This window comes from Leuresthes tenuis, unplaced genomic scaffold (genome assembly GCF_036924035.1).
Source record: "Leuresthes tenuis unplaced genomic scaffold, fLeuTen1.0.hap1 SCAF_1, whole genome shotgun sequence".
Classification (NCBI taxonomy): Eukaryota; Metazoa; Chordata; class Actinopteri; order Atheriniformes; family Atherinopsidae; genus Leuresthes; species Leuresthes tenuis.
This window is the reverse complement of record NW_027325355.1, coordinates 37243534-37265146: the sequence shown is the minus strand read 5'-3', so window position 1 is coordinate 37265146 and position 21613 is coordinate 37243534. Positions and strand designations below refer to the sequence as shown.

General features: G+C 46.4%; 1 protein-coding gene across 1 annotated transcript in view; it reads right to left on the bottom strand.

Annotated features, from left to right (window-relative positions):
* Positions 1-12512, bottom strand: part of LOC140291326 (uncharacterized) — a 32162-nt gene extending 19650 nt beyond the window's left edge. The window contains exons 1-4 of the mRNA XM_072379407.1: positions 12486-12512; positions 12095-12235; positions 11084-11231; positions 921-1045 (exon numbers count right to left, since the gene is read on the bottom strand). Coding sequence (XP_072235508.1) covers positions 921-1045; positions 11084-11231; positions 12095-12235; positions 12486-12512 — 441 coding nt within the window. The remainder of the gene's footprint in view (positions 1-920; positions 1046-11083; positions 11232-12094; positions 12236-12485) is intronic.
* Between the last annotated feature and the right edge of the window lie 9101 nt (positions 12513-21613).

Sequence of the window (21613 nt, the reverse complement as noted above, 5' to 3'; positions counted from 1 at the left end):
TCAAGGAGGTCTCAGCAGGTATCCCTGGCCTGGTGTTATGGAGCTTGTTGTCCCCTCTTTTCTGTCTTCTCAGACCCCAGCTGGTCGAGGAAAATGGCCGCGGTGTGTTTTACTCTCCGCTGTTCCCTCATAGATGCTCCGGATGGGCGATTGAATCTCAGAGGTTTTCATGTCATCTATTTGTTTCAAACTTAATTGGCTTTGTATGAGTTGTACTAATTTGGATTTTAGAAATTAGTAATAGAAATTATATTACAATGAATTGGATTATAATTGGCTTGAATTGGATTTATCTTAAAGTAACTTGAGACTAAATCAGTTCTGACTTGGCGCTCTATGAATTTAACTGAACTTGCTGGACTTTGTATTTCTTGCAGTAAACCATTAAGAAAGCCTGCAGAAAGGAGAACTATGGCTAGAAACTTCCATCTGGGAGGATCCTGAGTTTGGGACTTTTCCTTTTCTTCTCTTTTTCCTCCTGTTAGCGCAAACAGTTTTTATCTTCCTTTGTGCCGTGGGAGATCCATGTTGTTGTTCTGGCTCCATGGCTGTTGTTGTGACTTGCTCAGTTCACTGCTGTCCTTGGACGTATCATATTAGCAAAATCCATTTTATCTGGTAAGTTTGAATACTTGGAAGTCTTGTTACCGACATCCTGCATGTCTACATTGTACTTGCATCTAAAAGTACTTCTATCTGGGCTAATTAAGAGGTGTACCTGCCACACTCATCACACCCTGCATAACAAAAGCCACTAGCATTGTTGTGCCAGAGGATTTACTTGAGCAGGGTTTATCACCAACACAACTAACAACGGTTTTAGGCCAGTAGAATCCACCCATAAAACAGAAGATTTGATATACCTGGAAATACACACACAAAAAATAACATGTACTTTTATGAGTATGTTTGTACTATACCAGATCGCCATTCCTGGTCCACCACACTTCTAGATAGTCGGACGGGGTTCTGGAGTGTTCACAATAGCATGGTAGTTCCACCATAGTATCTTCATTAACAGTTATGGAGTGTTCCACGTGAGGTACTTTCAGGAGAGGCCAAGAAGGATATCAGCACATGTAAGGAGAAGACACAGATTAAGTCACGAAGATTGTCTTTTCAATACTGGAGAACATCTTTGGCAAAATAAAGCAACTGTACATAGCTTCAAAGTCCTCTATTAACATGGAATAATTCATTGAAAGGCTGACCATCTCAGCTACATTTCATTACTTGAACCTTTTGGTTGAGTGACCAGTAGAAAGCTACTTCCAATTTAACTAACAAAAACCCAGACCTCAACAGTGTGATGTGAATATGCTGTCAGGCTCAGCCCACATGTCTTTTGATTGATGGTTTAGAAGAAGGAGACTCAAAGTGGGTTCAGTCTCAGGAGTTCAATTAAGCATGTTCGCATGACACCAGAAAAAAATAAATTAATACTCTGACCAAAATTGTATGAAACTGAGCTTCACTAACACACCCAGATGATGTGGTTGGAGGTAAAATCCCTCCTGCATGCATGTGCTCGACTAGACTCACATTGGCCTGGGTGCTCTGTACATGCTCCAGAGTTCCACTTTTTTGTTGAAACAACACGGCGAAATGTATGAGAGCTCAAAAGTGTCGCTCTGCTCTAATAAGATCCTGATTTTATAACACAAACGTCATCAGACAAAATCACCATTCAAGTAATTTATTGTGCCCAAATCTGATATTTTTACTCATATGTTACTTATGTTATATGAGCCACAGTCTCCACAGCCGCAGTCTCCAGAACCAACGCTACAGTCTCCACAGCCGCAGTCTCCAGCACTGCAGTCTCCGGAGCCGCAGTCTCCAGCACTGCAGTCTCCAGCGCCGCAGTCTCCAGAACCATCGCTACAGTCTTCAGAGCTGCAGTCTCCAAGGCCACATTCTCCAGAGCCGCAGTCTCCAGCACTGCAGTCTCCAGAGCCGCAGTCTCCAGCACTGCAGTCTCCAGAACCATCGCTACAGTCTCAAGCGCCGCAGTCTCCAGCACTGCAGTCTCTGGAGCCGCAGTCTCCAGAACCATCGCTACAGTCTTCAGAGCCGCAGTCTCCAAGGCCACATTCTCCAGAGCCGTAGTCTCCAGCGCCGCAGTCTCCAAGGCCACATTCTCCAGAGCCGTAGTCTCTAGCACTGCAGTCTCTGGAGCCGCAGTCTCCAGAACCATCGCTACAGTCTTCAGAGCCGCAGTCTCCAAGGCCACATTCTCCAGAGCCGTAGTCTCCAGCGCCGCAGTCTCCAAGGCCACATTCTCCAGAGCCGTAGTCTCCAGCGCCGCAGTCTCCAAGGCCACATTCTCCAAGGCCACATTCTCCAGAGCCGTAGTCTCCAGCGCCGTAGTCTCAAGCACTGCAGTCTCCGGAGCCGCAGTCTCCAGCACTGCAGTCTCCAGAACCATCGCTACAGTCTTCAGAGCCGCAGTCTCCAAGGCCACATTCTCCAGAGCCGCAGTCTCCAGCACTGCAGTCTCCAGCGCCGCAGTCTCCAGAACCATCGCTACAGTCTTCAGAGCCGCAGTCTCCAAGGCCACATTCTCCAGAGCCGTAGTCTCCAGCGCCGCAGTCTCCAGTGCTGCAGTCTCCAGAACCATCGCTACAGTCTTCAGAGCCTCAGTCTCCAGAGCCGCAGTCTCCAGAGCCACAGTCTCCAGTGCCGCAGTCTCCAGAACCATCGCTACAGTCTTCAGAGCCGCAGTCTCCAGAGCCGCAGTCTCCAGAGCCACAGTCTCCAGAGCCGCAGTCTCCAGCACTGCAGTGTCCAGCGCCACAGTCTCCAGAACCATCGCTACAGTCTTCAGAGCCGCAGTCTCCAAGGCCACATTCTCCAGCGCCGCAGTCTCCAGTGCTGCAGTCTCCAGAACCATCGCTACAGTCTTCAGAGCCTCAGTCTCCAGAGCCGCAGTCTCCAGAGCCACAGTCTCCAGTGCCGCAGTCTCCAGAACCATCGCTACAGTCTTCAGAGCCGCAGTCTCCAGAGCCGCAGTCTCCAGAGCCACAGTCTCCAGAGCCGCAGTCTCCAGCACTGCAGTGTCCAGCGCCACAGTCTCCAGAACCAACGCTACAGTCTTCAGAGCCGCAGTCTCCAGAGCCGCAGTCTCCAGAGCCATAGTCTCAAGCGCCGCAGTCTCCAGCACTGCAGTCTCCGGAGCCGCAGTCTCCAGAACCATCGCTACAGTCTTCAGAGCCGCAGTCTCCAACGCCACATTCTCCAGAGCCGTAGTCTCCAGCGCCGCAGTCTCCAACGCCACATTCTCCAGAGCCGTAGTCTCCAAGGCCACATTCTCCACAGCCGCAGTCTCCAGCACTGCAGTCTCCAGAACCATCGCTACAGTCTTCAGAGCCGCAGTCTCCAAGGCCACATTCTCCAGAGCCGCAGTCTCCAGCACTGCAGTCTCCAGTGCTGCAGTCTCCAGAACCATCGCTACAGTCTCCAGCACTGCAGTCTCCGGAGTCGCAGTCTCCAGCACTGCAGTCTCCAGCGCCGCAGTCTCCAGAACCATCGCTACAGTCTCCAGCACTGCAGTCTCCAGCACTGCAGTCTCCAGCGCCGCAGTCTCCAGAACCATCGCTACAGTCTCCAGCACTGCAGTCTCCGGAGTCGCAGTCTCCAGCGCCGCAGTCTCCAGAACCATCGCTACAGTCTTCAGAGCCGCAGTCTCCAGAGCCGCAGTCTCCAACGCCACATTCTCCAGCGCCGTAGTCTCCAGCACTGCAGTCTCCAGAACCATCGCTACAGTCTCCAGCACTGCAGTCTCCGGAGTCGCAGTCTCCAGCACTGCAGTCTCCAGCGCCGCAGTCTCCAGAACCATCGCTACAGTCTCCAGCACTGCAGTCTCCAGCACTGCAGTCTCCAGCGCCGCAGTCTCCAGAACCATCGCTACAGTCTCCAGCACTGCAGTCTCCGGAGTCGCAGTCTCCAGCGCCGCAGTCTCCAGAACCATCGCTACAGTCTTCAGAGCCGCAGTCTCCAAGGCCACATTCTCCAGAGCCGCAGTCTCCAGTGCTGCAGTCTCCAGAACCATCGCTACAGTCTTCAGAGCCTCAGTCTCCAGAGCCGCAGTCTACAGAGCCACAGTCTCCAGTGCCGCAGTCTCCAGAACCATCGCTACAGTCTTCAGAGCCTCAGTCTCCAAGGCCACATTCTCCAGAGCCACAGTCTCCAGAGCCGCAGTCTCCAGCACTGCAGTGTCCAGCGCCACAGTCTCCAGAACCAACGCTACAGTCTCCAGAGCCGCAGTCTCCAGCGCTGCAGTCTCCAGAACCATCGCTACAGTCTTTAAAGCCGCAGTCTCCAGCGCCACAGTCTCCGGAGCCGCAGTCTCCGGTGCCGCAGTCTCCAGAACCAACGCTACAGTCTTCAGAGCCGCAGTCTCCAGAGTCGCAGTCTCCAGGACCAACGCTACAGTCTCAAGAGCCGCAGTCTCCAGAACCATCGCTACAGTCTCCAGAGCCGCAGTCTCCAGAACCATCGCTAAAGTCTTCAGAGCCTCAGTCTCCAAGGCCACATTTTCCAGAGCCGTAGTCTCCAGAGCCGCAGTCTCCAGAACCAACGCTACAGTCTCCAGAGCCGCAGTCTCCAGCGCTGCAGTCTCCAGAACCAACGCTACAGTCTCCAGAGCCGCAGTCTCCAGCGCCACAGTCTCCAGAACCAACGCTACAGTCTCCAGAGCCGCAGTCTCCAGCGCTGCAGTCTCCAGAACCATCGCTACAGTCTCCAGCACTGCAGTCTCCAGCACTGCAGTCTCCAGCGCCGCAGTCTCCAGAACCATCGCTACAGTCTCCAGCACTGCAGTCTCCGGAGTCGCAGTCTCCAGCGCCGCAGTCTCCAGAACCATCGCTACAGTCTTCAGAGCCGCAGTCTCCAAGGCCACATTCTCCAGAGCCGCAGTCTCCAGTGCTGCAGTCTCCAGAACCATCGCTACAGTCTTCAGAGCCTCAGTCTCCAGAGCCGCAGTCTACAGAGCCACAGTCTCCAGTGCCGCAGTCTCCAGAACCATCGCTACAGTCTTCAGAGCCTCAGTCTCCAAGGCCACATTCTCCAGAGCCACAGTCTCCAGAGCCGCAGTCTCCAGCACTGCAGTGTCCAGCGCCACAGTCTCCAGAACCAACGCTACAGTCTCCAGAGCCGCAGTCTCCAGCGCTGCAGTCTCCAGAACCATCGCTACAGTCTTTAAAGCCGCAGTCTCCAGCGCCACAGTCTCCGGAGCCGCAGTCTCCGGTGCCGCAGTCTCCAGAACCAACGCTACAGTCTTCAGAGCCGCAGTCTCCAGAGTCGCAGTCTCCAGGACCAACGCTACAGTCTCAAGAGCCGCAGTCTCCAGAACCATCGCTACAGTCTCCAGAGCCGCAGTCTCCAGAACCATCGCTAAAGTCTTCAGAGCCTCAGTCTCCAAGGCCACATTTTCCAGAGCCGTAGTCTCCAGAGCCGCAGTCTCCAGAACCAACGCTACAGTCTCCAGAGCCGCAGTCTCCAGCGCTGCAGTCTCCAGAACCAACGCTACAGTCTCCAGAGCCGCAGTCTCCAGCGCCACAGTCTCCAGAACCAACGCTACAGTCTCCAGAGCCGCAGTCTCCAGCGCTGCAGTCTCCAGAACCATCGCTACAGTCTTTAAAGCCGCAGTCTCCAGAGCCACAGTCTCCGGAGCCGCAGTCTCCAGTGCCGCAGTCTCCAGAACCATCGCTACAGTCTCAACAGCCGCAGTCTCCAGAACCATCGCTACAGTCTCAAGAGCCGCAGTCTCCAGAACCATCGCTACAGTCTCAAGAGCCGCAGTCTCCAGTGCCGCAGTCTCCAGAACCATCGCTACAGTCTCAAGAGCCGCAGTCTCCAGAACCATCGCTACAGTCTCCAGAGCCGCAGTCTCCAGAACCATCACTACAGTCTCAAGAGCCGCAGTCTCCAGCGCCGCAGTCTCCGGAGTCGCAGTCTCCAGAACCATCGCCGCAGTCTCCAGAGCCGCAGTCTCCAGAACCAACGCTACAGTCTCAAGAGCCGCAGTCTCCAGAACCATCGCTACAGTCTCCAGAGCCGCAGTCTCCAACGCCACATTCCCCAGCGCCGCAGTCTCCAGAGTCGCAGTCTCCAGAGTCGCAGTCTCCAGAGCCGCAGTCTCCGGAGCCACAGTCTCCAGAGCCGCAGTCTCCAGAGCCGCAGTCTCCAGAGTCGCAGTCTCCAGTGCTGCAGTCTCCAGAACCATCGCTACAGTCTTCAGAGCCTCAGTCTCTAGCACTGCAGTCTCTGGAGCCGCAGTCTCCAGAACCATCGCTACAGTCTTCAGAGCCGCAGTCTCCAAGGCCACATTCTCCAGAGCCGTAGTCTCCAGCGCCGCAGTCTCCAGAGTCGCAGTCTCCAGAGTCGCAGTCTCCGGAGCCACAGTCTCCAGAATCGCAGTCTCCAGAACCAACGCTACAGTCTCCAGAGCCACAGTCTCCAGAGCCACAGTCTCCAGAGCCGCAGTCTCCAGAGCCGCAGTCTCCAGAGTCGCAGTCTCCAGAGTCGCAGTCTCCGGAGCCGCAGTCTCCAGAATCGCAGTCTCCAGAACCAACGCTACAGTCTCCAGAGCCGCAGTCTCCAGCGCTGCAGTCTCCAGAACCAACGCTACAGTCTCCAGAATCGCAGTCTCCAGAACCAACGCTACAGTCTCCAGAGCCACAGTCTCCAGAGCCGCAGTCCCAAGCGTCGCAGTCCCAAGCGCTGCAGTCTCCAGAGCCAGAGCAATGAAAACATATATGTAGAGAATTACATGAACAGTTACTTTTGTCTATAAGCTGTAAAACAAGTTATCGAGTGAAGAATGTAGAAAGTAAAAAGCAAATACCCAAAACAAACTGAAACAGTTCCTGCTGATTTCTTAGTGGTTCATAGACCAAAAAAACTTTTCAAATTAAAATTTGTGCCTGCAAACATATATGTATGACTAAAGAAAAATTCATGTTATCTTATACAGAGTTAAAACAAAGAAACATGATAGTATGAAAATAAACTAGTTGAAGTTACCATTCAGATGTCTTTTTGTCATTCATTTTGTCATGTATGTGGTTCCATGCAAAAGTGACCAGTTTCTTAACGTCTTGATTATACATCGTACAATCTTGCAAGTGGTATTGAAATTAAGCTCAAATGATAGTAAACACATTTAACATCGTTTCAATGACCCAGATGAAACATAAACCTGAGAAGTATGAATTATTAGGAAAGAGCATCTAATAAATATATAATTTAAAAAGTCAGTTGCTCTGGTGGATTTATGGCAGATTTGTGAGAGTTTGATGAGTCGAGCAGGAATTCCAAAGTACTCTTGAGTGCGAAAACGGACAATTTAGTGCAAATTATTATCTTTTCCCTGACTAGTGAAGCCTCTGACCATCTGTGGGAACTTGTGTGTAGTACTGTGACTAAATAAATCCAACACATGAATTTTACTGTGTCTGTCAGTGCAGGATCTGTTTACTCCAAACTGAGAATTCAGCACTGCAATTCCCTGAAAGGCCCATCTTCTCTCTATACCTTTCTTCATCTCTTCATTTTCTACTAAGATTGGTTATTTTAGCCAAAATGAACAAAAACTAACCAGGCAACAATATATATATATATATGTTGTTGCCTGGTTAGTTATATATATATATATATATATATGTGTGTGTGTGTGTGTGTGTATGTGTGTGTGTGTACAGTTAGGCAATGCAGCACAAAGAGCAGTCTGTCAGTCAATAAAATAAGAAAACTCAGAGCTGAATGAGTGAACCTGGTATAAGAAGGCATGCTAGATGATCAGAGACGGAGTTTATAGTCGTTTTGTATCTTCACGGAAGTATAAATGGGTTTCTGTGAGAGTGCTGCAGGCGGCCATTTTCTCAACAATGATAGACGTGTAATTCTCCAAAAAGCTAATAACGCATAAACTCCAGAAATGATGCTATTTATTAAAGGTTAATAAGTTAATGGGGCAGGGACGATGCGGCCTCTAAATAAGGCGTTCTTACCTGAGTGAATTAGCTGTGCTGCAGCCATGCGTGTCGATGAAGTCATTCCAATAGAGGTGTGTGTAGAATTCCCTCCGTTAGCTCTCCTATAGCTGCAAGTAGCCACATAACAGCAGCTATGAGCTAACAGAGCTATAGTACATGTTCATTCACTCTTAAAGTATTGGTGAAATAAAGACAGATAATGCCTTATTTAGAGGCTGCATCCTCTAAGCCCCGTTCACTCCGTTATATGGATCTCCAGTTATGTAAATATCTTCTGAAGGACGTCGACTTTCACCAAACTGTTCTCGGTGAGTAGATGAACATATTTCATGCCAGAAATAAGGTTTAAAAATACCGGAGTTCCCCTTTAATTGAATGCTAATTGGCTGAAAATTAGGTCAAGCTGGTTAAAGTTGGGAGGGGCCTAAAACAATGGATTTAAACCACAAAAAGCGATAAATACAGGTGAAGAATAATAAATACTGCATCTTCATAGTTTAATAATGGCAGTGCAGAGTTTTGTCCTCTTTGATGTCTGCCCTGTCCAATAAAGGACCAAGTTAAAGTTAAAGGACCAACAACAGTGCCAACACAACCAAGTGCAGCTCACAGCTTAGAGGTGCCTGCAAAGTGCTATAACATCCATCCATTTTCTATACCGTCAATCCGTTAATCGGGTAGCGGGGGGGCTGGAGCCTATCCCAGCAGTCATTGGGCGAAAGGCGGGGTACACCCTGGACAGGTCACCAGTCCATCACAGGGCCACATAGAGACAAACAACCATGCACACTCACACTCACTCCTAAGGAAAATTTAGAGTCACCAATTAACCTGACATGCATGTTTTTGGACGGTGGGAGGAAGCCGGAGAACCCGGAGAGAACCCAGGCATACACGGGGAGAACATGCAGACTCCACACAGAAAGGCCCCAGGCGGGGATTGTGCTATAACATATAGAAGTGAATTTGTCAAGCACCAACAGAGAGCATACAGAGATCTATGTACAGTCCTTAAGGTGTGATCCTGCTCCTGCACCTACGTTAACGTGTTAATTCTGTTCAGAGGGATGTGACAGCCCACACAACAAAATGGCATAAAGTGATGAAAGCTCTGCCCTGTTACAGCTTTCCCAGGTTCAGGTCCAGCCTGTGGCCCTTTGCTGTATCTCTCTGTACCCTGCTTCCTGTCAAGCTACTTTCTAATAAAGGCCACTAACAAGAGCCAATAAAAGCTTTTTTTTTCCAATCATATTTCCGTTCTCGGGCTTAGCAATGAATCATTTGCATAAAGATGTTTTAGCACTACAATGAGTGGATGAATGAACTTTTGATTGTCATTATACACACAGTACAATGACATTTGGTGTGGCTTTCTCTCGTGGTTAAAAGTTTGAATAAGATCATTAGAGCAACATTAGAGTAAAATAAAAGCAGCGATCTTAAAAATCTATCATAAATTAAAAACATCCCCAGCATCTTTAATAAGGCGGACAGCTTTCCTTCTCCGTTGGTGTAGACTGAGCCCAGTTGTGGGAGCTCTGTCCTGAAGATGTGCTGAGATGGCTTCAGTACTTTCCTCTCTGAGGCAGTGCAGCTGGGATACCACACTGTTGTGCAGTGCCTCCGAATGGATTCAACTGCACTCCTGAGTTCAGCAGGAGGGAGTTTGGCCTGTTTTAGATTTCCTGAGGATAAAAAGCCTCTTTTGGGCTTTTTTTATGTTATAAACCACAGTTTTATGTTACCCTAACCCCAGTTATGTTGATGAACCAAGTCAGCTGTTCAGTGTTTCTCTCTGAATGTGTGGCAGAAGATGTAACCCTGATCTTTAACACCCTGAAGTCATTGACCATTATTTTGTCTTAGACGTGTTGACTTTGATGTCTTTGCACTGTAGAAGAGGATCTCTCTACATCCCCTGTCTCTTGGTCACCTCAGTCAAACTGGCATACAGGTTAACAATTCTGGCCTTGAAGGTTCTCAAAAATAGTATTCTAATATATCAGCGCTAAAAAGTCAAGGCATCCTCAGTGCAGCTGGTAGGCAAACTGGTGCTTATGGAGGTCAGGAGGGAGTATGCTTTAGATGTGTGAGAGAAAGAGCCGCCTCACTGCTGGGAGAGAGATTCCACCTATGTCTGATGGGTAAAGCATCTCCCATGGGATTATGGAAGTAAAGCCATGGCCGGGATCTTTGTATCAGTCACCACTGAACAATAACTGAATGTAGTCATGTGTGATATGAGCTAATTGGGCGAACCTGGGTGATGTAGTTAGCATAGTAACACACACACACACACACACACAAAACTAAAACATACATAAAGAGAGCAGAGCCTCTGCTACTGTCTCTTTAAAAACTGTCTCAGTCTGAAATAGGCATGTAGGAAGCAGCAACAGCAAAGAGGAAGAACAGTTTTACTGAGTGTTAAACTGAGTCACTCAACACGGTTACGTGCACAGTTTTGGTTGGACTAATGAAATAATTTCTTTTTTTCTCGTGTCATGTAAAACATGCTTAATATTCAGTGAAGCAGAAAAAAGAAATCTCCTTCATAGGATGTCTCAGTTTTTAAACCAGGAACAGAATAGAAACAAAAATAGTAACAACTAGTAATCGACTCTGTAAATTGGATTCCAAACAGGGTTATGGGAGGTGGACCTGTGCTTAATCTGTACCTGATTAACACATAACCTGTATATACTGGATCAAACAGCCTTGTTTGGAGATGACCAGGAGTGAGACATACGCACAAATGGTCTTTTGGCTATTTTCTTAAACAGCCTTTGGAAGCCTAAAGCGACACAGGAGCTTATTGTGGTGCCAGAACACTTTTCCCTTCTTAGAGCCCATTAGCATCATCTTCCATGGCCATTAAGCACTAATCTGACACACTGCTGCAGTTTTTTACAGCTACCACATTTAATTAAGACTTAACTTTGAAAGTAAATATATGGGTGGAATTGAACGCAGCCAACTAAATGTCACACAAACTTATGATATCTGTTCATAATAAATCTGAGAGTAGAAATCCTCAGAGGTGTTAGTGTGAAAACAACACACATTTCTGACGGCATCCAACTAACCCTCGACTTGGAGCCAGACTGTTGATAGAGTTTTCCTTCCATCCCAGATGCACTCATACAAATTAGTGTCGCTGAACCTCAGGTTTCTGAAGACCACAGACCAGCTCCCCTCCCTGAGCTGCTCTTTTGAAGGCAGTTGGACTCGGCCCTACAAGTTAAAATTCCACAACACTATTAGAACAAACTTCATGCAGTAGCGAACACCTACTTGCTTTGTGGAGATATAATGTTGTACTGAGGTGTGCAGCCTCTCTACCTCTGGGTAGGGTTAGGGTAGGTAGGTGGAGAAAGCAGAATTTTAGCTTAGGAGAAGGACACGATCTGAAAATAGGTGGGGTTTTTAGCTTAACGTAGCGATTTAGGAGCTATTTTTGGGTTCCAGTTAAGTTTCACTTTTCATTTTGGTTCAGATGGTTTTGGAGTTGTAGTCTGCTGCCTTGGTGTGAAAACCAGTAGTTTTCTAAGGTCAAACATGACTCCCGTAATTAACAAACTGTAAATCACGAACATCACATCCTCATGACCTTGCAGCCCATTAAAGTGAGATTCAGACAAGGGCAGACGTCACATACTTTGTTTAATCAAATTAATTAAATATAAATGCAATTTGACAAGCTAAGCGTATTTTTTATTTCAGTAAGTGTGCATACAAAGTAATGAATTAGGCTCTGAGCTTTTCTCTTATCTGTTGAGGTACATACTTATTGAATCATTGTGTTCATATGTGGCTTTTACCAAAAGAGAGAAAGCTTTTGTAATAATAATAATAATAATGACAGTGAAAACATTGTGAATTAAGAGAAAGACACATTTTAAACTTAGACTCATTTGCAAAGATTTAGGATCTGCATCTTTAATTCGGTTTCACTCCTCAAACACAAATTTACTCTGGAGGTGAATGACAGTTGTTTAAAAAAATACATGAAATGAATCTAATGTAATGAACCCAGAGCTCAACTAAACTAACTTCTCTCGATGGCAAACAGCAAATCAAAGAAAGGCAGCACTGACCTCAAAACTTTCACTGACTTTCGGCTCCTCTCCCTGCAGAATGGCCACATCCACTCCCATCACTTCCCAGGACACACTCCCGTCTTCCCCTTTGAGGGCTGAGCCGTCACACTGCAAAACAGCAGACTGCCCATAGTCCACCTGGAGAAATGTCTGCGATACGTGAAGGGCTGCACAAAAAAGGTTGAACACAGAACTGACTACATACTGAATAAAAAGGACAAATGAAACAGACAAAATGTCAAGGAGAAAGAACACCAATAATGAGAGGAAGAGAGAACACTTTACTTTATTCAGACAAACTGAAGCCGTTATCTTTGGACCTGAGCCTCAGGGAGAAACTGTTTAGCTATGTAGAGCAGTGGTTCCCAAACTTTTCACAGCCACGTACCCCTTCAGACATCTCACCTCCAGCCATGTACCCCTACTCCCGCACACACAAAACACCTGTCTATAAGCCCCCCCCCACCACCACCACACACACAGCATATAACACATCACTTCAATCATTTCTATATTTTATTTTTCACCAAATAGATCCATTTCTACCAGCATTTTCAGTGAGCAACACCAGTTCACTTTTGAAAAAAAGGAATCTAACAAACATTTCTAGAACATATTCAGTTCTGAATCACTGAAACTGAAGGTCACCACAGCTTTAATGAGAAGGGTGTGCCTGACAGGACGGCAGAAGTCTGCAATGTTGGGCTGAATTTCAGAAAGTCTGAGTCTTAAATCATCCTCCACACAAAGTCTCACTCTCCATTTTGTTTTCATGCTTGTTAGGGCTGAGAATCCACTCTCACATAAGTACGTGGTGGCCAGCACGGGCTGTTCTGTCAAAGAAAATGGAGTTCAATCAGAAGCTACTGATTAAATTCCATTTTCAGAGAACCATCTGTTGTGATCTCAATGAAACTCCCCTGTTCAGATGTCGATAAGGAAGCAGGCACAGCTGTAAACGGATGACGTGTCAGATTCTGGGAAATACCTGCGCAGCTGTGCAGCCAGCTCACTGAGGTGCGCGGTTATCTCCTGTTTCATGCTGTCTGTCAGAAGGAGTTCACTTGTGCCCTAAGTCATGGGGAAGACCTCTGTTATATGGTTGCGGAAACCCCTTGTAATCAAGTTCGTTCAGGCGAGAAAAGATGACGGCCAGATAACAGTACTTTTGCACATATAACACACTGTGTCCGAGTAAATCCATCAGTATTAATCCAAGTGAACCCAAAAGCAATGTAGTTTCCATCATATTTTCGCCTTTTCACGAGGTTGTTTCTGTCCGTCGCTGCATGCTTTCCCGCACCCCGCACTCCTCACCGCTGTCCGGGGCTGTGCTGTCAGCTTGGCCAGCCACAGGTGCGCCAGCATCCCGGTCGAAGGTAGATGTTGCAGGTGAAGAATAATGTGGGTTGTTGTGGCTGGAAAGTGCACCTTTGACTGTGGGCTGCCTGGAGGTACCATGTTTTTGTTTTTTTGCGTACCCCCTACGTCACGTTGCGTACCCCTGGGGGTACGAGTACCACAGTTTGGGAACCACTGCTCTAGAAGGTATTTCCTTGGCTTCTAGTCCTACAGTGAGGAACCTTGGAGTTATTTCTGACCAGGATCTGTCCTTTGTCTCACTAGGACTGCCTTCTTTCACCTTCGTAATATTGTTAAAATCAGGAACATCCCGTCTCAGAGTGATGCAGAAAAATTGCTCCATGTAGGATTTTTCTCTTTTTTTTTGTCATAAAAATATTTTTTAGGTTTTTTTTAAAAACACATCATGAGATGGATGTGGATATGAACGTGTACATCCGGACGTCATTTAATATGATGTACATACATATATGCTGCATATTGAGCAATACAGACAGAGGCAGCTAACACCATCCATCCATTTTCATCAGGTTATCCAAGGTTGAGTCACGGAGGCAACAGGTCCAGGAGAGAAACCCAGACTTCCCTCTCCCGAGGAACCCAGCTCCTCCTGGGGCATATCCCTTCTTGCCCAGTCCAGAAGGGATATATAATCCCTCCAGCAAGTCCTGGGCCTGTCCCGGGGCCTCCTCCGAGTTGGACAGGTCTGTTAAACCTACAAAGGGAGGCGACCAGGAGGCAACCTAACCAGATGCCCAAACCACCTTAGCTGATTCCTATCGATGTGGAGGAGCAGGGACTCTACTCCAAGTTCTCTCCAGATGGCTGAGCTCCTCATCCTGAGCCCAGCCTTTTCCAGATGCATACAAAATGCATGTAAACTGCATGGTCAAACTCCCATGACCCCCCTTCGTAACTCTCCCTGGGTAAAGGTCTGGTCCACTGTTCCACTGAGCAAAAACCACACTGCTCCACCTGAGCCGAGATTTGACAATTGTACAGATCTCTCCAGCATCCTGGAGTAAACTTTCCCAGGGAGGCTGAGTAGTGTGACCCCCACTACAGTTGGAACACAGTCTCTGGTCCCCTTTCTTAAAAATGGGAACCACCACCCTGGTCTGCCACTCCACAGGTGTTGAGTCAGACTTGCATGTGACATTGAAGAGGCGTGTCGGCCAAGACAGCCCCACCATGTCCAGAGCCTTTAGCATCTCAAGATGAATCCCGTCCACCCCCAGCACTTTGCCGCAGGGAAGCTTTTTAACTACTTCAACGACTTCCACCAAGGTGATGGGCGAGTCTTACGTATGTCCTCAGATTCTGCCTCCTCTATGGAGGACATGCCAGCTAGATTGAGGAGATCCTCATGCTCCTTCCATTGCTCAACAATTTCCTCAGTTGTGGTCAGTAGTTCTCCACTTAGGTCAACCTTAGCACAACCTGGGAAAGTCCCTGATGCCCCTCTCTGAGTCTTTGAATGGTTTGCCAGACCATCCTTGAGGCCAATCCAAAGTCCTTCTTCTTAGTCTTCCCAAATTTCTCCCACACCTGAGTTTTAGCTTCAGAAACCACCAATGCTGCAGCCCTTTTGGCCACTCGGTACCTGTCAGCTGCTTCATGTGACCCCTGGGATGACTAAGCCTGAAAGGCCTCTTTCTTCAGTTTCACGACATCCCGGGTCCTCTGGTTACGGTCACGACGAGCTCCGATAACCTTCAGGCCACAACTCTTGGAAGCTGTATCCACAATGGAGGTCCTGAACATGGTTTATTAAGTTTCCGTGTCCCCAAACGCTCCCATATATGAGACAAAATTCTCCTGAAGGTGTGTGTTAAAGACCTCGGGGACAGGGGTCTCCACTGAAACACTAACTGAAACAACATGCACTCATACATAAGTTTTACCAATTTTATATTTCACAGCAACAAGAACAAAGAGATGCAAGAGTAACACTGTTGTACCACCTTGTTACAAGTACAACATTACTACAAATGTTAATAGTTACCAAACTACTAAAATATCTTAAATCTGTAAACTCATAATGAAATGAAGATGTCTTAAATTGTTCTATTTTCAATAGGGTAGGGTAGATGAGAGTGGAAAAATGTTCATAGCTTGTTGAATAACAGTGAAAAAGAAGAGAGGATTTTTTTCACTGAGAGGACCAGCTCCTCGTTCAAACAGAACAAGGACTGTCATGTCATTCAATTCAATTCAATTCAGTTGAGTTCTGTTTATATAGCGCCAAATTACAACAAAGGTCATCTCAAGGCACTTAAATAATATAGTTAAATTCAAACCTATTGGAATTCAATTCATTGTAATCATAATCCAATGAAATCCAATTAATTAATTTCAAAATAATCCAATGAATTCATATAGAGCCAATTCAAAAACAATATCCTGGCTAAGGAAACCAACAGATTGCACATTGGCAACAGATTACTTGTGCCATTGGACTCCCTATTTGATAAGTACATTTACCTACTGAGTGAGGTGAGAATCACCTGACAGGCCTAAGAGAGAGGGGAACAAAGGACATGTGTTGTGGGTGAAAGCAGAGACTCACCATTGCAGAGCCCTCTATAGGGAAGACACAGCAGCATCACCAAAGCACACAGAGGAAACATCTCGTCCTCTTATAGTGCTAATTAAGATGCAGAGGTGCGTTAAGAAAACAGTCAGTTTCCTGTGGCGTGATTTCAGCTTCATACAACAGAAAACAAAGAGCAGCATGTACAAGCACTTTTCAAAGAAGTATTAAATCACACTAATTGACACTGTCATTAAACTCCACTCAGAGCTTTAGTTGGCTCACAATAACACATCACCTGTTGTCCATTTTATTCTTTCATTTTAACATTTGCCTTTAAAATGATTATCCAGTATTAGGTTTCTGAGTGTGACAGGCCTAAATGTTCCAAACGTATTGTTGGTAAATGCAAGTGGGAAGCTGTTGTTTGAAGCTACTTTTTTAAATTGTATCAAAACTAATTCATCTAGAGGTGGGAGGGTAAACTGCAGCAGAGTTCAAAGAAGATGGAACAGATAAAAAAGAGGTTGCTCTTACCAAGAAATGTTCATGCGACTAAAGGATCTTCTGAAGCAGAGATGATGTGATGCCATGGCCATCAGTATGTTTTAAATAACAGCAGCTGCCCCCTCTCACTTTACAAGACAGCCTTTAAATCTCAATGACACCAAATGCTACCTTCAAGTGCAGTGGGTAATATCTCAATTCCATGGTACATTAGACAACTGGGAAAGGGGAGAATTTCTCATGTGCCCTTTATCCGTCTACCCAAATTCACCTTCTTCATCTGATTGCACACATATTGACTATAAATGCACTAAGGCTACACATTTAAGTTTACTCTTAAAGCTGGTTCAAGTGGCTGCTGGTCCCCACCTGGCTGACAGCTGCCTCTATCCTGATTGTTATTGGATCTATTATTACAGACCCTGTGCAGTAATTAGTAATTCAAGGTAAAAAAATGCTTTGCCACACCAGTAGCTTACATTGTGCTTAGCTGGCAGCCTATACACAGAAATTGGACACCAAGAGGCACGTGGCAGGACTCTTGTATCAGTGTAACATTCAGACTGCAGTGGAAGTATGTGGAGGACTCGTGTGGAAGAATGTGTTTAACAGTATGGTAACCTTAGCCCTGGCTGACACAGAATACACAGCCAGTGAGGTAAATCTCATTTTGTTGAAATACTAAGACTGAAGGGTTGATCAGGATGCATGAAAAAATACTAAAAAATAAAATAATCAGGATGTAATTAGCTCCATAAATTGACCATGGACCTGTTCCTGATGGTGATACTTCAGTTTCTGTCTGTGGATGCATTCTGTCAACACATATGCACAAGTCAGCATCACATTTTCAAAGTAACAGGAATGAGGAGTCCCGCAGAAGCTCCCTGATTAACAACCTTTTATTAAGTGTGGACTCACATAGGACGCTGAGACAGCCTAAACCCTCAGAGAAGCTGAGTGTATCAGGAAGACTTAAAGGTTACTTACTTTTTCCTCTGCATGGAAGTCTTTTATTAAAGAAAAACCTCTCAGTTGCCTAAAACTGTCGCACAGGGAGGGAGGTTATGTCATTTGAGTCTGGATCCTATCAGCTCTCTGCAACCTGAGATGGCATGAGTATGGTGCAGCTTGTTGGTGAGGATTCCACCATCACTTGACCACTCATGGTGCGTTCAGCTTCCTTCAGGAAAACTGTATAAACTTGACCAAAAAGTAAACTGTGACTACTGACATTTCTTACTTCTACACATACGTCTGCTCTGCTCTGACCTGAGTTTGGTTAGTGGCCTTACATGTCTGCACAGTTTCACATTCTCTAATCAGAGACAATCAGAGGCAATAAAAGTTCTGTTAGAGAAAAGAAAGTTTGAAATCACCTTTGGCTGAGGTTGAGTTTAACATGAGAAAAGTCCTTGAACATATTTAAGATAACGGTGCAAGTCCAAGAAAGGTTCAATAAAGATGAGAGCTTCACAGTAAGAGCTGAGGACTGAAAGAACACAAAGGTCAGCCCAAATGGTTGATTCCTCTCTGCTATACACAAATGCTGCTCATTTGACAAAATGGAGATGACTCAGTTATTGAAGCAGGTTCTTACATCAACAAACATGGTTTAATTTTCAACGATACTATCATTGTCAAACCACGACCACAAAGTATCACAGCTCCAGAAACCAGAACATGTGATGAAACCTTGCACATATTCAATTGAAAACAAAGCCAAACCTCTCAGTTTTCGAGATATATTTGTGATCACTCAGCTTGTGTTAGCAACTCAAGATGGAGGTAAGATCATGTTTGTGTGTTATGTAAAGACAATATATTGCCATGTTGAATTCAGCCAACAGGCTCCACAGTTTCCTCGTGGTTCCCAGAGTTTCTAAAAGCAGAATGGGAGGCAGAGCCTTCAGTTATCAGGCCCCTCTCTGTGGAACCAGCTGCCAGTTTGGCTTCAGGAAGCAGACACCCTCTCTACCTTTAAGATCAGGCTGAAACTTTCCTTTCTGATAAAGCTTATAGTTAGGGATGGCTCAGGTGAGCCTGAAACATCCCATAGTTCTGCTGCTATAGGCCCAGCCTGCTGGGGGAGCTCCCATGATGCACCTCTCCTCCCTCCATGTACAGATGACATCATTGCTGTCATTAACTTGTGTTTCTCTCTCTCAGCAGGTGTCTCTGGCCTGGTGTTACGCTGCTTGTTGTCCCCTCTTTCCTGTCCTCTCAGCCCCAGCTGGTCCAGGCAGATGGACCCTTCCTGGTTCTGGTTCTGTTGGAGGTTTCTTCCTATTATAAGGGAATTTATTAAATTTGATTGGATTGGATTATGATTGTATTACAGTGACTAGGACTGTAATTGGCTTGAATTGGACTATATCTTTGAAAGGCCCTGAGATGACCTGTGATAGATATATATATTTTCATTCTAGAATTAGTTGTTTGGGTAGTTCTGTGGTGTTGCTCTCACAAAACCAAGACCTTTCTGTAAAAATTCCCAGCTCTCTTACTGGGTGGCGCTGTTAACACTGCTTTGTGCATCACAGGTCTCTATAGATGCCTTCCAAACACAACATGATGCAGTATGGGAGGTCAGCTCTTTACAAGGCCAATGGGATCGCCCTTGGTCAAACGAGATCAATGTATTGTGAGGGTGGTCCACTTGCTTTGGTGAAATTTCTCCCTTTCATGATGAGAAGGCGTGCCTTAATAAAGACAGACGATACCTCTGCTTTGTAACGCGTAAATCATCAAGAGGGCACCAGGTCCTGATGCCGTTTCCAGGCGACCTGTTGCCTGTTGTGGGCTTTTCCCTGGTTTAGTATCTCCCAGTGCAATGCATATTGCAGGGGTGGAAAATCATGCAGCAGACAGGTACTCTTCCAGTAGAATGGAGGTTACACCAAAGGTGGAGGGACTACTGTGGTCCTGATTCAGCAGAGATCACACTGATTGCCTCAGCAGAAACAACTCTTGCAGGGACTAGTTTACACTGAAAGTGGATGGAGTCCCCTTGGGCATAGATGCACTGTCTTCAGTATGGCTGAGAGGCTTGTTATATGTTTTCCTTATGCTGCCGCTGATCCCTCACATGTTTCACAGGATTGCCACAGGTCATGGCAGAGTCCTGTTGATAGGCCCTGGCGTGGCCTGGGAGACAATGCTTTCCAGGTCTTCTTCACTTGCTGAGCAGTCAGTCACAACCTGCCATTCAGCCTGCCATCCTCTCACAGGTTCACATCCAGATTTGGTACCCCAATCTAGCAACTCAACAGCTGTGGACGTCTCACAGCCCCTCTCTGGGGAGTTAGATGAGGCAGGACTGCACACCATATGTAGCTCCAGGGCTACTTCTTTATTTACATCAGGGATGTCAAACTCCGGTCCTCAAGGGCCGTTGTCCTGCAGGTTTTAGATATTTCCCTGCTCCAACACACCTGATTGAGATCAATGCCTCATTAGCTGGTTTGTGCAGAATGTAACAATCTTTTGAAGAGATTCAATTAATCTGAATCAGGTGTGCTGAAGCAGGGAAACATCTAAAACTTGCAGGACAGCGGCCCTTGAGGACATCTGAGTTTGACATCCCTGATTTACATAGTACCATCCATCCATCCATTTTCTATACCGTCAATCCGTTAATCGGGTAGCGGGTGGGCTGGAGCCTATCCCAGCAGTTACATAGTACCATATTACAACTAATGTCATCTCAAGGCACTTCAATGATACAATTCAAGATAATTAGAGTCCAATTCATTGTAATCATAATCCATTCAAATACAATTAATTAAATTCCAAATTAGTCCAATTCATACAGAGCCAATTTTAAAAAACGTGCCCTAGCTAAGGAAACCAAGAGATTGCACTGAAACCTCTCTTTGACTCAATCCCCCGTCCAGTGTGCACGAGGCGACTGGAAAGAAAAAAAGGAACGACTAAGGCCGCTACTCAGCGTTCACTGGGGCTGAAAGGTCAGTGTCTTCATGCTGTTGTTCCAGGATCCCTGGATTTATCTGTTCCCAACCCACTGAAGGTGTCCTTTGCTCCTGTGACGACTCGGGTCTACTGAGGTGGCGTGGATTTAAAAACCTTCTGACAGCACCTTTCTACAGAGATGATCTCATTCTACTTTGGGCTTTGTTCAATACTAGATCGCACAATAACTTTCTGCTTAAGGACTTTCTTACTTCAGGTGAGTTGGACTTTATGTCTCTGACAGAAACCTGGATTCACGGTGGGGATTCTATGCCATTCTCCGGAGAGACAGCCAGCTCAAATCGTAGCAGCGGCAACTAGCAATGGCACTTTGAGCTGCCACAGCTTTGCAGAGGCAGCTGCCGCAGGGTGTCAAAGGGTGCCAGAGGGGACCAAAGGGCGCCGGAGGGTGTCAAATGGCGTCAAAGGGTGCCAGAGGATGCCAGAGCAGCTGGAAAAGCCTGTTGGACCCTGCCACAGCCTTGCCACGACTACTGCCGCTGTTCGTGGAAACCAACACTGATTATCTGCAAACGAGTCGTCAGTATAGTTATTAGCTATAGCCTGTTACTCAGTCATTACTTTCAGATGATGATGTAGTTATTGATTATTCTTTAATAAAAAAGTCTTAGACCTATAATACAAAGTCTGTAATACAAAGTAAACTGCATTTACTTGAGATGGAAACTATGTCTATATAGAGTTATATATATGGTGAGCCCTGTGCTTGGGTAGCTGTGCAGTGTTGGATTCCAGTCTGACAGCCGTCCACTCACTGCACAAGGATGCCTCTTAAAGGCTGCATCTCCAATGTGTCTACATCACACATCTCAGGGCTCCATCTCACACATCTCTCCATCACCATTTCATAACAATATGACCTTTTTAACAGACATTTTAAGGTGATATCTTTCATACCACCAGTCTGGTCAGTAATTCTATCCCTACTCTTACAAATACTAGTGCCCATAGTTTTTCTTTTAGGCCCTTTAGTAGATTTTAAGTTCTCAGTGCTCTGTATAGTATTGACTCTAGGAAGCCTACTGGGGCTGACCACTTGAATACTCAACTTTTGATACTAGCTGCACCCTTCATTGTTGACATCCTTTTGCACATTTTTAACCTGACCCTTTTAACTGGTT